The sequence below is a fragment of the Microtus pennsylvanicus genome, chromosome 7, assembly GCF_037038515.1.
Source record: "Microtus pennsylvanicus isolate mMicPen1 chromosome 7, mMicPen1.hap1, whole genome shotgun sequence".
Lineage (NCBI taxonomy): Eukaryota > Metazoa > Chordata > Mammalia > Rodentia > Cricetidae > Microtus > Microtus pennsylvanicus.
Genome location: NC_134585.1, coordinates 106,140,293 through 106,158,664, shown reverse-complemented (window position 1 = coordinate 106,158,664; position 18,372 = coordinate 106,140,293). Strand labels below are relative to the sequence as shown.

Genomic DNA, 18,372 nt, shown 5'->3' with positions numbered 1-18,372 from the left:
AACAAGCAAAACATAAGCGTTGAAAACAAACTCGTTGATATATTTTTTTTTTATGGGGAGTTTGTGTGCATGGAGGTCTGAGGCTGATCCCGGTGTCTTTCTTTGATGCTCTCCACTGTTAGCTTTTGAGACGGTGTCTCTCTCCCTGAACCAGAAGCTCACTGATTCGGCTAGGCTGGCTGATAAACTTCAGGGATCTGCTTAGTACCCCACCACCGCCAAGCGCTGGGGCTACAGCTGTGTGCGCTACCATGCCTGGCCTTTTACTTAAGCTCTGGGGATCCAAACTCAGGTCCTTACCATCGTGTGGCAGGTGCTTTACCCACGGAGCCATCTTCCCAGCCCCGTTGATGTATTTCAGACGGGAAAGTCACACATTTGTAAAAAAGGAAAAAGGACTGGGCGTGGTGGTACAAGCCTGTAAAGCAAGCTACTTAGGCAGCTGAGGTCAGTATGGGCAATTTAGCAAGCCATTGTTTCAAAAGAAAGTTTTAGGAAAAGGCCCAGGGATAGGGAGGGGGGATGTTGAGGGAATGCTACTTCGGCAGTGTGGTTTTTGCCTAGCTTGTACTATGTCCTGAGTCTAATCTCCAGAACTACTAAAAAAAAAAAAAAAGGAGAACAGTAAATGGAAAGTAGACCAAAGATGAAGAAGAGAAGACTCAAATAAGAGAAGGAGATGCTGAGGTAGGCAAGCTTGGGACTCTCCTAGGTTCAGACTGTACACAGGCCCTCTTCTGAAGATGAACTTGGCAGCCTAGCTTCTTTGCCTGCACAGGCTGCACACACCACACATCCCTCTCCAAACAACACACCTAGCAACCGCAGGCCCACATTTGCTCCGAGCTCCACATACACCCCTCTCTGACTGTGGGATAGGTTTCTCCACTCTTAAGAGCAACCAAACTTGGAAAATTTCCACTAAAAATATTCTAAATGTATCAGGGCGGGAAGAATGGAAAGGATGATCTGTCTGGCCTGAAATGGTTTGGGGCTCATGAGGAGTAAGGCAAATTATGTCCCCCAAGTGTGCTTTCAGGAAGGATCCTCCGCTTGCTATTTTATGTCCACACATAATCGGGTCATATACAATTTAGTGACTTGCAGAGAATTGTAGATACAGAACTTGGGAGCCATTGGGTCTCACTTATAAACCAGAAACAGTTAGGTCTGCTGAATCTACTTCTTATGGTTATTTTGAGCATTCAACCAGACATAAATGTGATAGGGTATGTGTGTGTGTGTGTAAGCCAGGGGAGCTAAAGTTACAGGTGGTTGAGCCATCTGATGTGGGGACTAGAAATTGAACTCAGGACTGCTGGAAAGGGACTGTGTGCTCCTAACCACGCATGAGGACACTTAAGTTTGTGAAGTAAACAGCAAACATGACATGTTGTTATTGAGTGGTGAGCTTGTCTTCTAAAGAGCTCAGCTGCACACCACGAATCCACTCCAGTCTCTTCTCAGAAGGACGTGCTATGGACCAGATTTGGGGGAAAATGGCACGATTAAAACATAAATAAAAATCAAAGCATGACATCTAAGGAGAGCTCTTCCCTTTAGGAAGAGCTGGCCATGTTCTGCCACCGAGAGCCACGGTGAACCTCTTGTCACCTGAATTTAATTAGAAAATGCGGACTGCTTATCAGGAAAGGCTCCTGAGGCATCTTTTCATCTTCCTGTGCTCACCTGCAAAATTCTAGGGCCTCGTTATTGCTTTTCTCTTCCTTCTCTTAGAAGTACATGAAAAATATATGACTGTGCCCTGGGCAAGGTGGGGGGGGGCGGTGTTGGAACACAGAACAAGAGAATTGCTAATGTCTCCTGCCAGCCCTGGTGAGACAGCCTGGCTGTCCGCCCTGGTTTGTGATCACAGCCTGTCTACCCACTCAGATTTCTAGCCCTAATTTAGGATTTATACATTCCCTTTCCTTTGATCTGCAAACTTCCCCTTTGTCCTCATTCTCAATCTGTGCAAATAAAAGTTCAAAACTGCTTTGTTGTTGTTGCTGCTGCTGTTGTTGTTTTTGAGACTAGGTCTCTCTGTGTAATAGCCCTGGCTGTTCTGGGACTTGCTTTGTAGACCGGGCTGGCCTCAGTCTTACAGAGATCTGCCTGCCTCTCGAGTGCTGGGATAAAAAGTGTGCGTCACTATGGTACAGCGAAGGCCAAGTCTTTTAAGGTCCAACATGACAAGTTGTCAAATGACATCTCTAGACTATGTTTAAAAAATCTGTTCCCAAGGGCTGGAGAGATGGCTCAGTGGTTAAGAGCACTGACTGCTCTTCCAGAGGACCTGGGTTCAATTCCTAGCATCCACATGGCAGCTCACAACTGTCTGAAGATCCAGTTCCAGGGGATCTGACACTTTCATACCAATGCACATAAAATAAAGTTAAATAAACCATAAAATACATTAAAAAAAAATCTGTTCCCAAATTGCCAATCACTTTAATCCTCTTTACTATGAAAATAGTAAGGATCTGGCCCTTTTTCTGAAGGGGGAGAGGCACACGGGTCCACACCGCAATTCCAAAGAAGTCTGAATTCCTGCAGCTTGCAGAGAATTCACACTTAGCCGATAAGAGGGATTGCCCTGCCTCTTACTTAATTCACAGGTAATTCCGACCTGAAGATAAGTTTTAATATTTTGGGGGTTTATTTGTGGATATGAGAGTGTGGGTTCACGGATATAAACCACACAACTGGTAGGAGCCAGTTCTCTCCCTCTATCATGTGCTGGCCAGTTTCATGTAAAGCTGACACAAGCTGGAGTCATCTGAGAAAGGGGAACCTCAGCTGAAAAATCCTAAGACTGGGCTGTAGGCGAGTCTGCGGGGCATTTGATGTGGGAGGGTCCAGGTCATTGTGGGAGGTGCCACCCCTCAGCTGGGTTCTGTAAGAGAGCTGACTGGGCAAGTCATGGGAGAGCAAACTGGTAAGCAGTGTCCCTCTATTGTCCCAGCATCAGCTCCTGCCCTAGCTTCCCTCAGTGATAGAAATACAAGCGCATAAACACTTTTCCTCTGTAGGTTGCTTGGGTCATAGTGTGAAACCCTGGCTGAGACACACAACATGGGCTCGAGGGATTGCACTCAGCCAGGCAAGCACTTTTACTCACTATATTGCTTAGTTTTCATTGTCAGCTTGACATAGTTTAAGTCACCTGGGAAGCAGAAGCCTCAGTTGAGGAATTTTCTCCAACAGATTGATCTGTGGACATGGCTGTGGGAAATTGTCTTCTTTGATGATTGATGTAGGAGGGCCCAGTCCATGGTGGGCAGTACAGTCCCTAGACAGGTGGGCCTGGGCTCTCTGAGAAAGGTCACTGAGCCTGAGAATAAGTCAGTAGGTAGCTTTCCTCCATGTTTCCTGCCTCTGTTCCCGCTTGAGTTCCTGCCCTGACTTCCCTTGAGGATGGGCTGTGACCTATGAGCCAAACAAACCCTTTCCTCCCTCAGTTGCTATGGATCCTGGTATTTCTCTCAGTAGGAGAAAGCAAACGAGAATACCCCTAAGCCATCTTGCCAGCCCAAGGGTTAGTTTTAATCTTCCTTTTATGTTTTACTTTTGGGTGCTGGGGCCTTGTGCGTGCTATGTCAAGGGCTGTACCACTGGGCTGGTTGTAAATTAAAGGTCATAACTTGATTTACCTGAGTATATTTTCTTTGGACAGAATGTGAGCTTCAGTCCTGTTTCAGCAACTGGCGAGACCATCACAGTGTATACGTCCCCACAGGGGATGTCGGTGACATCACAGAAACTTAAGCCAGCACTTGGGACACACGTGAAGATGCCTTTGGACCCATGGAGGTCGGTGCTATAATTGGCAGAGCCCCTGGAAGCTTGCCAGTAGATCCGGATGCCATTAGGGCCCAGCCTGTATAATTTGACCCCCAGGGGGCAGCAGGCACCTACAGGATAAAAACAAGCCCCAAATTATTATTTCATCATCACACGAGCATGGCTTTGTTTACAATCACTACAGAGGGAAAAGGCAGAACTGGAGACCTCTGCAGAGAACGATTGCTCTCCGGTTAGATCAGAGCAAGGTCTGAAGGGCTGTGTGTGCTCTTCCCGTGGTGAGCTGCACGATCAGAAGTCCACGTGTGGGTGGGGAGGGGGAGGGGCTTCTAACATAGAACCCTGGAGGGTCAAAGGTCTACAGTCGGCAGAGAGGTGCAATCGCTGAGTCAAATGCACACCGTCCTATCGAGGTATAGCATGAGTGTCAAATGCACACTATCCTATCAAGGTATAGCATGATGCCCCGATCTCATTTGACTTTAGGGGGACTAAACTACCTCATTGTGTTCACCCTAGAAGCTATGAGCAGGAGCACACCTTAGAGGCAGCCACCTCTATGACCGGCTAGTGAGCAAGCTGGTTGGTCCATGCCTCATCTGTGCTAACCGATTGGGTACTCTTCTGGTCCTGTTTCCCAAATATTTTGAGTAAGTCAAACATTAGGTATCAATCAGGGCACCAGATGGTGGAATGCTCATGAACTAAAATAAAGGTCATGCATAACTTTTTAAAGAAGAATCAGGCTGATTCTTTTGATCATTTGATTTGTGCATGTTCTCTCTCTCTCTCTCTCTCTCTCTTTCTCTCTCTCTCTCTCTTTCTCCCCCTGTGTGTGTGTTCATTCGCTTGAGACAGGGTATTGCTATGTAGTCTAGGCTAGCCCCTAAATTCACCTTCCGGCCTCAGTCTCTCAAGCGCTGGATTCTGTGTGCACTATACCCAGCATGACTGACTTCTTGACTGGTTGATTATTTGGAAGGCAGTTGGAGACAGAGTCTCATTCGCTATGTAGTCCAGGCTGGTTTTGAAATCATGGCTGTCTGGCGAACCTCTTTGTCTCACCTCCTGAGTGCTGGGATGCTGGTCAGGAGGCCACGTGATGGCTAACCCTGTCAGCTTGACAGGCTCCAGAATCACCCCGGACAGACAAGAGGCTCTTCTGCGAGGGATTAGAGGAAGTTAGTTTCAGGCGTGTCTGAGAGGGCTGTCTAGAGGAAGTTAGCTTCTGGAAATGCCTGGGAGGGATATGTAGATTATGTTAAGCGAGGTGGGGTGACCCACCCTAAATGTGGGCTGTACCATTCCCTCAGAAGGGAGCCTGGGCAGCCTTAAATACCAAGGAAGCCAGCTGAATACAAGCATTCACCTACCCAATTTCTGACTTCAGACAAGGTGACCAGCTTCTTCCTGCTGCCATGATCTCACCATGAACTGCAAATGAAATCAACCCATTCCTGACATATTTTCTCAGCAATGTCATTGCTTATTTATTTTTAATTGTGGGTATCTGTGGGGTATACAGTGTGGGATGTACAGGGTGGGGTGTACGCAGGTGGGGTGTACAGTGTGGGGTGTACAGTGTGGGGTGTACAGTGTGGGGTGTACAGTGTGGGGTGTACAGTGTGGGGTGTACAGTGTGGAGTGTATATATGTGGGGTGTACACGGGTGGGGTGTACAGTGTGGGGTGTACAGTGTGGGGTGTACACGGGTGGGGTGCACACATGTGGGGTGTGCAGTGTGGGGTGTACAGTGGGGTGTACACGGGTGGGGTGTACAGTGTGGAGTGCATATATGTGGGGTGTACACGGGTGGGGTGTACAGTGTGGGGTGTATATATGTGGGTGTACAGTGTGGGGTGTACAGTGGGGTGCACACGTGTGGGGTGTACAATGGGGTGTACAGTGTGGGGTGTACAGTGTGGTGTACAGTGGGGTGTACAGTGTGGGGTGTATATATGTGGGGTGTCAGTGTGGGGTGTACAGTGGGGTGCACACGTGTGGGGTGTACAGGGTGGGGCACACACGTGTGGGGTGTACAGTGTGGGGTGTACACGGGTGGGGTGTACAGTGTGGGGTGTACAGTGTGGGGTGCACAGTGTGGGGTGTACACGGGTGGGATGTACAGTGTGGGGTGTACACGGGTGGGGTGTACAGTGTGGGGTGTACACGGATGGGATGTACAGTGTGGGGTGTACACGGGTGGGATGTATAGTGTGGGGTGTACACTGTGGGGTGTACACTGTGGGGTGTATATATGTGGGGTGTACAGTGTGGGGTGTATATATGTGGGGTGTACAGTGTGGGGTGTACAGTGGGGTGTACAGTGTGGGGTGTACACGGGTGGGGTGTACAGTGTGGGGTGTACAGTGTGGGGTGTACACGGGTGGGGTGTACAGTGTGGGGTGTATATATGTGGGGTGTACAGTGTGGGGTGTACAGTGTGGGGTGTACACGGGTGGGGTGCACACGGGTGGGGTGTACAGTGTGGGGTGTACATGTGAACGCAGTGCCTGAGGCTGGGAGAGGGCGGACTGGAGTTACATTCAGCGTGGGCGCTGGGAACCGAACACTGGTCCCCTGGAAGAGCAGTGGCTATCTTAGCTGCTGGACCACTCTGGCCCCTTGACTTGTTTGGCTTTTTTGCCAGATTTTGTTTTGTTTTTCTAGACAGGGTTTCACTGTGTAGCCCTGGCAGTCCTGAAACTCACTTTGTAGACCAGGCTGGCCTCTACCTCAGAGAGGTGTGCACCACACCGTCTGGCTTGTCAGATATTTTTGTCAAAGCAACAAAAAGGGGAGCTAGTCTATCTGGCTTAATTTGTTCTTTTTACTTAGTTAAAAACAATTGTTCCATTTTGTTCGCGATATTAGCATAAACAACTCTACAGCACAGGATGACCTTAATTTCCTGACCCTCCTGCCTGTCCTTCTCAAGTAAAGAGATTACAGTTATGAGCCACCTTTTCTGGACTGGTTTATTTATTTATTTTTTCTAGACTTTTTTTTTTAAGAAATTGTTTTAAGGCTGGCAAAGTTTTTCAGCTGGTACAGGTGCTTTCCATGAAGCCTGATCAACTAATTTCAGCCTCTAGGCCCCACATGGCGGAAGGAGAGCACCAGCCCCTGTATGCTGACCTGTGACTTCCACAAGCAGACCCTGATGTGTTTGTGGGAGCACACACACAAATCAATTAATTGATTAAAATTTAAGATGTTAGGTGGAGAACTAAGCAATGAACCATCTTCTCAGAACTGGCAATGCAGAAGAGAAAGGGGCAACCACCAGAACAGAAAGTCACGGGCCAAAGGGAGGTGTAAACCCGCTACACTGTACAGATCGTTATGACGCTTTCACCCGGAGGCCAGGGAGATGCTGCTACCTTTGCTTTCTTCTTTCCTAAAAGGAACTAGGATCATGGAAAAGAAAGGCAACCCAAGTTGTAAGCAGCCATTTCTAATTTCGGCTCCCAGTTAAGATATTTTCTACTGCCTCCAAGAAGCCAAAATTATATTTCAACCCCACTGTCCCGAGCCCAGCAAAGCGAGAACTAATTACCACCGTGCAGTTTCTCCTCTAGCCTGGAGGCGGTCTCTGGAGTTTGTTCCAAAACAGCCCTCCAGGCAGCCGCCTCAGCAGGTTTAGGATGATGTATGAGAGGAAACTTTGCTAGCCTTGCTCTGCTTGCTGTTTCTTTCCATTATTCCTGAATGGCGTGGCATTTGTGGGAAGAAGCCTCTGCTCCCGTTTGGCCTGTTAAAATGATAAACTACAGAAGGCTGGAGTGGTTCAGAAGAGAGAGAGAAACGCAGCGTGATGACAGTGCAAACCAGGTAGGATGTACGCTCAAACGCTTCCGGGAACCTCTGCCAGGCTGTTAGTGTTCACTACAGATCTCTCTGTCATGTAAAAAAGGACCATCCTCCCCTTCAGGAAACAGCCTGGCCTTTTTACCAGGGGAAGCAAAGCACCAAGGACTGACAGAAACTGCTGAGCTTTGAAGTTCCAAGTCCAAGGGAACTGTAAACATGTTGGAAAGTGCTCTGTGTGGTTAGGGCTGAGGAGAGGGCTAGGATGGTGAAGCCTCTGCCACACACGCCTGACAGGAGGGATAGAATGGTGAAGCCTCTGCCATACATGCGTGAGGAGAGGGCTAGGTCGGTGAGTTCGAGCTCCAGCATGCATGTAAAATTTCAGCATAACAGCTCTATGATGCCATGTGCCTATAATCTCAGCACTGGGGAGGCAGAGACAGGACCACCCCTGGTGCTCACTATTCAACTAATCTAGCCAGACTGGTGAGTCCCTGATGCGGGGTGTCTTCTGTATACATGCTGCTTTTATCAGTTACTGAACACAGCTGTTTTGGCCAATGGCTTAGCAGGGCAAAGTCAGTCGGGAAATCTGAAGAGAGAGAATAGGTGGAGTCGAAGGAGATGCTACACAGCTGCCGAAGGAGAAAAATGACAGAAGGTTACTGGTAAGCCACAGTCCCTTGGTGATACATAAATGAAAAGAAATGGGTTAATTTAAGATGTAAGAGCTAGTTAGGAATATATCTGAGCCATTGGCCAAACAGTAATTAATATAATTTCTCTGTGATTATTTGGGTCTAGACAGTTGGGAAACAAAAGTGCGGCCTTCATTTACAAGTTTCAAATTTGGTAAGAGAACTTATCTCAAAAAACAAGGTGATGAGTGGTTGAAGATGATTGGCAGCACGACACTAAGAAATAATCTGAATTTGAAAGTGAGGTAGAGGTCGCCATCGCTTTTTAATGATTAATATGATTTTATTTTATGTGCATTGATGTTTCGCCTGCATTTATGTCAGTATGAGGGTGTCAAATCACTTAGAGCTGGATCACAGATATCTGTGAGCACCATGTGGGTGCTGGGAATTGAACCTGGGTCCTCTGAAGCCACTGCTCCTAACTGCTGAGCCATCTCTCCAGTCCCACACCATCTTTTTAAATGGGAAGGATGGACTGAGCCTAGACCGGAGATCATGGACTCCTTAGCAACTGTGATGGTTTCAATGAGAATGGTCCCCATAGCCTCGTCTATTTGAATGCTTGGTACTCAGCTGATAGAACTGTTTGGGAAGGATTAGGAGGTGTGACCGTTTTAGGGGAGGTGTGTCACTGGGGGTGGGCTTTCAGGATTCAAACACTCATGCCAGGCCCAGTCTCTCTGCTGGCTGCCTTTGGATCAGGATGTAAAGCTCTCAGTTACTGCCCCAGCCCTAGGCTGTCTGCTTCTCACCATGGTGATCATGGACTGTGGACTAACTCTTGAAACTGTAAATGAGCCCCCAATTAAATGCTTTCTTTTGGGTTGTCCTGGGCTGGGCAGTGGTGGCACACACCCATAACACCATCACTAGGGACACAGAGGCAGGCAGATCTGAGTTCCAGGGCAGCTTGGTCTACAGAGCAAGCTCCAGGTCAGCCAGGGCTACACAGATCCACCATGTCTTGAAAAACAAAAACAAAACAAAACAAAAACAAACAGAAAAAAATGCTGCCTTGGTTATAGTGTCTCTTCACAGCAACAGAACAGCAACTAAGACATCAGTACTCAAGGGCTAGAGTTTAGAATTCACTTACTGGAAGAATAACTTTGGGAGGCACAGTCTGCAGTCAGTCCAGTGGGGCTAATGGCTTTCAGTGCCACCGTGTAGTTGATGCCACATGCGATGCATCCCAGAAGGCAGTGGTTCTGATGGGTGTGACACTTGGACTGTCCGATCTGTGACTCGAGCACTGTCACGTAGGTCTGAGCCACTGTCCCAATAGTCCAGCTCACGTTGATGATAGACTGGGTGACCTGCACCGCCGTCAGACCAACTGGACAGCATGGCACTAAAACGGAAAACAGAAAAGAATTTAATTTTCTTCCAGATTCCTTGTAGACGATAACCACCATTGGACTGCGCGGCTGCACTTTGGGTCAAAGCACTCAGAGGGCAAGCCGACAATGAGTTCAATCTCTGGGCATGCGCAGTGGAAGCAGAGAATGTACTCTACACACATGTGATATGTTCACACCCTCCCCATCACACATGCACACTCACACACAAGGACAAGTAAGCAATAAAAGGAACTTTGCTCACGCTTCCCTTAAAATCCTAAGTTTCTCATGCTTTCTCTTTTTAATGAAATTTTCACCGGGCAGTAGTGGCACACGCCTTTAATGCCAACACTCGGGAGGCAGAAGCAGGTGGATCTCTGTGAGTCTGAGGCCAACCTGGTCTACAGAGCTAATTCCAGGACAGCTAGGACTATATGAGGAAACCCTGTCTTTAAAAAAAAAAAAAAGTAGAAAAGAAAAGAAAAATTTCCTTTGCTCATACCCTCTGATGCACCTTGTAATATCAACCATGTTTTGTGAGCATTTTCTCCAAGAATGCAGTGTTCTAGAATAGGCTTTGGATCATATGTTGTTTCTCCCATTTCTTTTTCCTTTTTCCTTCCTTCCTTCCTTCTTTCTTTCCTTCCTTCCTTCCTTCCTTCCTTCCTTCCTTCCTTCCTTCCTTCCTTCCTTCCTTCTTTCTCTTTCTTTCTTTCTTTCTTTCTTTCTTTCTTTCTTTCTTTCTTTCTTTCTTTCTTTCTTTCTTTCTTTCCTTCCTGAGACAGAGTCTCATGTGGGTTAGTCTTAAAGTCTACATGTATCTTTGGATGACCTTAAACTTCTAATCTACCTGCCTCCAACTCCTGAATTCTGGGATTATAGGTGTATACCACCACACCAGGTTTGTGTGGTGCTTGGAATTCAACCCAGGGCTTCTCACGTGCTAGGCAAGCCCTCCATCAATGCTAATAATAGCCATATTAACGTAAGAATTTTGTTAGATGTCTCTTGGGGAAGCATTGAGACGCGATCTCATTGTGCAGCCCTAGGCTGGTCTGGAACTCACGATTTACACAAGGCTGGCCTTGAACTCACAGAAATTCACCTGCACACACCTTTAATTCCAGCAGAGGCAGATGAATTTCTGAGTTCAAGGTCAGCCAGGTCTACAGAGTGAGTTCGAGAATGGCCAGGTCTACACAGAGAAACCCTGTCTCAGGAAAAGGAAAAAAAATTATTACTTGTCTCTTACTGATTAGGAAACTAAACTCGAACATGTTTTCCTAATGTTTATTTTATTTTTAATTCTATGTACATATGTGTGCGTGTGTGTATGCATACAAGTACAGTTGCCCGTGGAAACCAGAAAAGGGCGTTGGGTCCCTGAAGCTAGATTTACTTGTGGTTGTTAGCCAACCTGATATGGGTGCTGGGAACTAAACTCAGGTCCTCTGCAAGGCCAGAAAATGCCCTTGAACCTCTGATACATCTCTCCAGACCTAGAAACTATACTCAGAAAAGTGCTTTTTAGAGGAACAATCGAAAGGGTTCAACCAAAGACATGAATAATAAATATGGTTTCTTGTTGGCTGTTTTGACCGTGGCTTGGGATGATATAAATTCTAAGGAGGTTTTCTACAGGGTCAGAGTATCCTTGGATAGAAATGTTGGGCAAGACAAGAAAATTTTGAAGCTACGTTTACACAACATGTAAAATGACAAAAGTTTTATTTTCCTCTAGGACTGAGACTCTTTGAAAGCCACCGAGTACTGTAGTACTGAATTTCCATCACACTTAGGGCAAATTAAATAAAATGCCTGTCCTAAAGCAAGTCCTAAGGATTCACGGGGTCAATGTTGCTACATACCTGTTTCCAGGGGCACACTGTAGCTGGGCAGGCTCTTTCCTGCCTGAGTTTCGGCCACAGCACTGACAGAGAACACGGAACCGCAGGGCAGGCCCCCGATCATGCAGGTCTCCCCTGTGCTGCTACACTGGAACAGCCCCTTCTTCCCCTGGGCAGTCACCGTGTAAGTGGCGCCTTCGTTCGTTGATCGCCAGTGCACATTAATCGTGGAGAATGCATCCTTTGAAATATGTTTTATTTCAGGACTGCAAGGAGCTAAGAAGTGTTAGATTATTAATTAAAGCACCAGAGTCAAAAATACTATACATGCCATTTGGTTTAAAACGGGCTCCTCTCCTTACCTCCCCTTCCCAGACCCCCTGCACCTCCAGCAACAGACCCCAGAGTTCAGAATATGGTTTAAGTGGTGGAGGGCTTGCCCAACACGTACCAAGTCCTGGCTTTTATCCCCTGCACTGTATCATCTAGGCTGGCAAGCACACCTAGAACCCCAGCGTTTGGGAGGCAGAGGTAAGAGGATCAGGAGTGCAGGATCGTCCTGGGCTGCACCGTGAGTCTGGCCAACCTGGGCTACATGAGACTCACTTCAAAAAAGAAAAGCACGTTGAAGTGGAGTGATGGTTTACGCCTATAATCCCAGTACTTGCACGCAGAAGCAGGAGGACTGTTGCGAGTTTAAGGCCACCCTAAGTTAAAGGGACCCTATCTAGTAAATAAATAAGTTGGTTGTTTTTTTTTTTAAAGAAAGATCTCCTGGTAGGGGAAGGGATAATCAAGGAAATGACGTAGTGCTAAAATGCGTTATTTATTTATTTATTTGGATTTTTCTAGACAGGGTTTCTCTGTAGCTTTTGGTTCCTGTCCTGGAACTAGCTCTTGTAGACCAGGCTGGCCTCGAACTCACAGAGATCCGCCTGCCTCTGCCTCCCGAGTGCTGGGATTAAAGGCATGCGCCACCACCGCCCGGCGCTAAAATGCATTATGTGTGTATAAAATTGTGGAAGAATATTCTTTTAAGAAATCAAAACTATGGTTTTCAGTCATATATGCATATAGGTCAAATTCACAGAACTTTTTTTGCAGAAAAATGTTGACATTGGCATAGAGCATTAGGTTCCTACTGTTTTGGGCCAACTGGAAAATAAAACATTTTGAACTTCAAAATCCAAAATAACCAGGACAAACATCTGCATTCCTCATGAGCAGGCAGTCCCCGTGGCAACAGGAACCTGATGGTTGAGGTCAGTAATCCTTGCCCCAAACTCCCCTCAAGGTGATCTCTTCCTGTCCCCCCCCCCACACACACACACATACACATACTTTCCCTTCTTAACTTTCTTCCCTGCCTCTCCTCAATCCAATGATGAAAGTTAAATCTGGGGTGGATGGGAGTTGGGAATGTTCATTTTTCTCCTGAATCCAGGTTTGGGTTCCAATTCCTAGAGCTGTAATTCCAATGCCAGCCCTGGCCTGGGCTGTTGGATAAAAAGCCTCAGGCAATACTTGCCTGAGAGTGGGTTTGGATACATGCTTGCAGTGCCTACAGAAGCCAGAAGAGGGCACCAGATCACTGGATCTGGAGCTACGTGAGCTCCTGAGCCTTCTGATTGACCTATCCTCTGTAGTAGCAGGAAGACTCTCAACAACCGAGCCACCTCTCCAGCCCCCTCTTGTGTAGGTCTTGCTGAATAGCCCTCCTGAGGCTCACAGCAAGGATGACGGTTTAGACACCGGTGAATGACAGCCGAGTGGTACCGTACCCGTGGTGATGTAGTGTGACGAGCAGGACAGATTGCTGCCCCGGATCTCACTGAAGGAGTACACGGTGATGTTGTACTTAGTGTCACAATCCAAAGCCGAGAGCGTGCAAGCAGGAGCGGTGTCGTTGCACTCCACGACGCTGTACCCAGCTATGGCCTTGGTTTCATAGAGCTCAGCACCGCGCACAGGAGACCAGGCGATTTCCACTCTGTCGCTGGACACCAACACTGCGCTAATGTCGCTAGGACAGCAAGGCGCTGCAAGCAGGAGCCCAGAGGGGGATGTTGAGTCTTGACCGCCCTACGGCCAGCCCTCCTCCACTGCCTGATCAGTTTCCACCTCCATCTCATTCCCACTGCACCTGGGCAGATCCTCGCTGTGACACCCAAGGGCACATCAGATCAGATCTCCCGGGTCTACACCCGACCTTTGCTCTCACTTCTCTATAGACTTTTGGTCTCTCTGCTAGAAAACCCGATCTCTTCTGCCTGATAAAGTCATACTGAGCCTGAGTCCTCAGCCCCTGTCAGTCTGTTAGCCCCTAAACCAGATAAAGATGGGGTTTGAGTGTACAGAGATGAGAACTGTACAAGTAGCTCTTAAAGGAGGCCCAAAGAACCCCACTGACGAACATCTAGTCCAGCTAGAGATTTCCCTGTCTTTCCCACCTACATTCCATCCATTCTTGAACTCCTGGTCAAAGCCACTCCTGTGCTCCTTGAGACCTTGTTGACTGCCTCTTCTAAAGTTCCCAAAGCACCAATTATTCAGATCCCTCACCCTGGTAGAATTTATCACAATCCGCCCTTAGAACACTTTACAATTATAATACTCTATAAATAATTCATTGCAAGGCACCCACTCAACTCTTCTCTAAAGCTCTAGTATCTTTCTATGCTACTAGCACTGGGATTAGCACGGATGACAGCAAAACAGATAGAGCACATTCCCTGTCCCCCACCCCGACAGACCCAAGCCAAGGGGAGGAAGATGGCAGTGATGGTCACCAAGCTAACAGATGCTAACAGTGACATAATAGTGATGCTAATAAAAATAGTGGCATTCTGCTTTATCACATATAAAGACCTGTCCCCCACCAGTGTTGTTATTGTCTGTCCCATTGTGCTGTGGGGGAAGGGTGCTGAGGGAATTTAGGCACAAGTCCTATCCTACTGTCTAAGTGAGGTAGATGAAGCTTGGACTTCATCTTAGGTGTCCTACTATAGAGCCCTGCACACCACGAAGCCTCTGTCATGTCCAGGGAAGGACTGTGATCCTAAAACGGAGGAAACTGTGGCCCCTCAGGGCCTCAAACAGGCCTGAGGTCTGAGTGAGAACTTTGTGGAAGGCTCAGGTTTCAGGGGAGGGTTGAACGAATGCCTTTCCCCTCCATTCCCACTTCTCAGCCTTGAATTCTGGTTAGACTGGGTCTCCAAAGCCAGTTCATTGCTACTCTGGAAAGCACGAGAGACGAGGGCTTTAACGGCTACTCTTGGCCCTCAAACAGCTCCCAGATGGTGAAGTGGTACACACAAGAGGTGTTCATCCTGTTGCTGAGTTTACCAAACGCGGAATCCCCGTTACCAGCATCGACCGCGACTTACCTGTGGTGTAGTTGAACACGTCACCCAGGGGGCTCTGCCCCGCAGTGTTGTAGGCAAATACGCTGATGAAGTACGTGAAGCCACACTCAGACAGGAAGTGGCACCGAGTGAGGGAGGTATTGCAGTGTACTTCCAGGCCGTCGTCACTCTTCACGAAAGCCACGTAGTAATCACCCAGCTCTACATTAGACCAAGCCACAGACAAGTGACCAGGGGGGGCTTCTTGGATTGTCACTCTTCCAGGTGCACAAGCCACTAGGAAACAATCGGAAAGAAGCAGTCATGTGACCATTGCAGGAGACTTTTCTTTGCATCTTGGCAGTTATCTGAGATGTCAAGACAACCCAGATCAGCAGCTCTGAGTTCTGTAACAGATTGAGTTTGATGCAAAACACGCAGAACCATGTACCAGAAACATTGGAAGATATTTTTGTAGAAACAAAGACTATGCTAAACACCAATGATCTCTCTTAATTCTTTTATTATAATGAATGTTATTTGAAATGCTAGGCCATTGGAAGTGTTTATTTGAACACTTCTTTACTTCTTCTGTACCTCAGGCTTCAGTAAGACTTACTAGATATCCCAAGGATGACCTTGAACTTCTGACCGTCCTGCCTGCACCTCCTAGGTGTCTGGATTACAGATGTGAACCACCACACCAGCTTTTTATGTGCTTCTGGGGGTCAAATCCGGGGCTGTGTGTATGTTAGACAGATACTTTACCAACTAACCTATATCCCCAGCATAGGCCATGGGAGTTTGGGAGTCAACTTAAGATGTGTGGATTTTGCCAGGTGTGTGTGGGAGGGGTGTGTGTGCTCTTAATCCCAGTATTTGGGAGGCAGAGGCAGGAAGATCTCTGTGAGTTTGAGGCCAGCCTGTTCTACAGTGTAAGTTCCAGGACAGCTAGGACTATAGAGAGAGACCTTGTCTAAGGAAGAAAGTGTGGATTTTCATTTTTAGAATATTTATGGAGAGATTTTGACTTTATTCAGTGATGAAGACTTTTTGATGGGAGCCAAACAGTAAATATCTGTAAGTTATCTTTTCTGAGGTAAAAATAGACCCATTATGTCTTCTGCTCACACCTTCTATTATTTTCACAATAATTACCATTTTACAAGTGAGTAAAGTGAAGCCCACAGAGGATAAGTGAGTTGCCCCAGGTAATACAGCTAGAAAGGTAAGGCGTGGTTTGTAGAAGCACAGCCCCTATATGCTCATACATTTGAATGCTTAGTCATCAGGAGCAGCACATTTGAGAAGGCTTAGGGGGTGTGGCCTTGTTGGAAGAAGTGTGTCCTTGCGGGTGGGATTTGAGGTTTCAAAAGCCCACGCCAGGCCGGGCAGTGGTGGCGCACGCCTTTAATCCCAGCACTTGGGAGGCAGAGGCAGGCGGATCTCTGTGAGTTCGAGACCAGCCTGGTCTATAAGAGCTAGTTCCAGGACAGGCTCCAAAACCACAGAGAAACCCTGTCTCGAAAAACCAAAAAAAAAAAAAAAAGCCCACGCCAGGCCGAGTTCTCTCTTGATGTAGCTCTCAGGTACTGCTACAGTGCCATGGGTGCCACCAAGTTCCCTGCCGTGACGATAACGAACTAAGCCTCTGAAACTGTCAGCCAGCCTCCAGTGAAACGTTCTTCTTTGTGAGAGTTGCCATGGTGACGGCGTCTCCTCACAGGAGTAGAGCAGTCGCAGGGGTAACAGGGTCTTTCTGGGGTTTCGTACAAAGCCACGATAGAATGGAGAGTTCTGACCGAAGCCTTCTATGCACCCAGTGGCAGGACACCCCAGAGCCCACTCTGTCTCCAGAGAACATCCCGTGCAGATAGTTAAAATGCTCGATGCTCAGACGAGTTCCAACGCAAACGCTAAGCACAACTTGGTGCAAACCAAGGAGATGTGCTCAGATGCACTCAATTTTTATTTCACACGATGCTACACTCTCTCTTCCAGACACGGATCTCCTTGACTAATGTTGCTTGGGTTTTTCTGTCAAGGCAATAGTTCTTTTGTCTCAGACCAGCAAGGACTGAAGTCTTGTGAAGGAATGATTTCAAGTGAAGGCCATCCATCCAATCCACAAGCTCTTAAAAGTTTTGTCATCTCTAAATAAATCCTATAGACCTAATTAGCTAGAGTTCACATTTCGGGGCCCTAGGAAACTAAAATCCTTTCTAAACATCCTTTCTTCTGTTGATAACTCAAGGTTTTCTCATGATCAGTACTGATTACGTCATGTCCACACTACAGTGGTAACTCCTGGACCAGTAAGGGCAGGACCTGAAAGTTGGAAGGACTCTTTCGGCAGCACTTAACACCACCAACATGTTGAAAATCAATTGGAGAGCTTTTAAAGAGTATTCTATTGAGACTCTATTCCCAGAAATCCCAATTTAACTGGTCCTGGTGGGACCTGGGTATTTAGATTTTATGAGCATCCCCGAGATGTTTTTGTTATGCATCTGAATTTAAAAACGCAGGATGGTTCTTCCCTGTATTACACTTCTCACTCAGAATGTCTGTGTCATTTGAAGTGTTCATCTCTCCCTTCACCCTCGGCCACTGTCTTCAGGGTCACTTTTTCCGTACCTGCTTCATGAACTTGTAATTGTCAAAAGAAGTCTAATCACCTAACTTGTGTTGGTGCCCTTAGTTTAACGTAACTCTAAGAAGTTGTGGATCTGAGGGTTTGACTGTGTTTCTCCCCTTGAAGAAGAGAGGACATCAGTTTGGGGGAGCTCCAGTCCTCTGTACAGGGTCCTTTTCTCCTTACAGAGACATAGTTCTGATCGTTGAATAGAGTGGACATTGTTACATTGTCTTCAGCCCAGAGGATGGAGGTCAGGCAAGTGTGAGCACAGATCTCGGCTGCACCGGAGGAAAACAGCCTTCAGTGTCTCTGAGCTTCAGCTTCATATCTAAAAGAAAGAGCCAGGCCAGACCTGGGGGTGCATGCCTGTGATTGCAGCACTCGGGAGATGGAAGCTGGAGGGTCAGGAGAGCAAGGCCAGACTCAGCTGCGGAAGGGACTCTGAAGCCAGCCTGAGCTTCGCTAGACGCTGATTCCAACAAATAGGCAAAACATAGCAAAAAGAGGAGACGACTCACAAAATTATCCTGAGACTTAAGGAGTGGAATTATGGTGCCTGAGATTTAGTAGATCCCACTAAATGTGAGCTCCACCTCCCAGACCTCCATGTTTGTGTCTTTACATTTCCACCAAGAATAAAACTCGGGAAATGCTGAAACACATTTAGAGCTAGAAATTTCCCATCTTTAGTTTTAAGAAGAGCTACTACCAAGTCTTAATTGTGAAACATGTCAAGAAGAGACAGGGACTGGGGAGATGGTTCTCTCTTCGGCCATGAGGACCCAAGTTTGAATCCCTAGAATCACACAACATCTGAGCATGGCTGCACATGTGTGTGAGCCCAGCATCTGTAGATGGAGACAGGAAGATCTTCCAGACTCGCTG

General features: G+C 47.2%; 1 protein-coding gene across 1 annotated transcript in view; it reads right to left on the bottom strand.

The window, feature by feature from the left end:
* The window catches only part of Fndc7 (fibronectin type III domain containing 7), a 35,287-nt gene that overhangs the window by 3,751 nt on the left and 13,164 nt on the right, over positions 1-18,372 (bottom strand). Inside the window, exons 6-10 of the mRNA XM_075979016.1 lie at positions 14,892-15,146; positions 13,287-13,544; positions 11,527-11,781; positions 9,415-9,669; positions 3,654-3,914 (exon numbers count right to left, since the gene is read on the bottom strand). Of these exons, the coding sequence (XP_075835131.1) occupies positions 3,654-3,914; positions 9,415-9,669; positions 11,527-11,781; positions 13,287-13,544; positions 14,892-15,146 (1,284 nt within the window). The remainder of the gene's footprint in view (positions 1-3,653; positions 3,915-9,414; positions 9,670-11,526; positions 11,782-13,286; positions 13,545-14,891; positions 15,147-18,372) is intronic.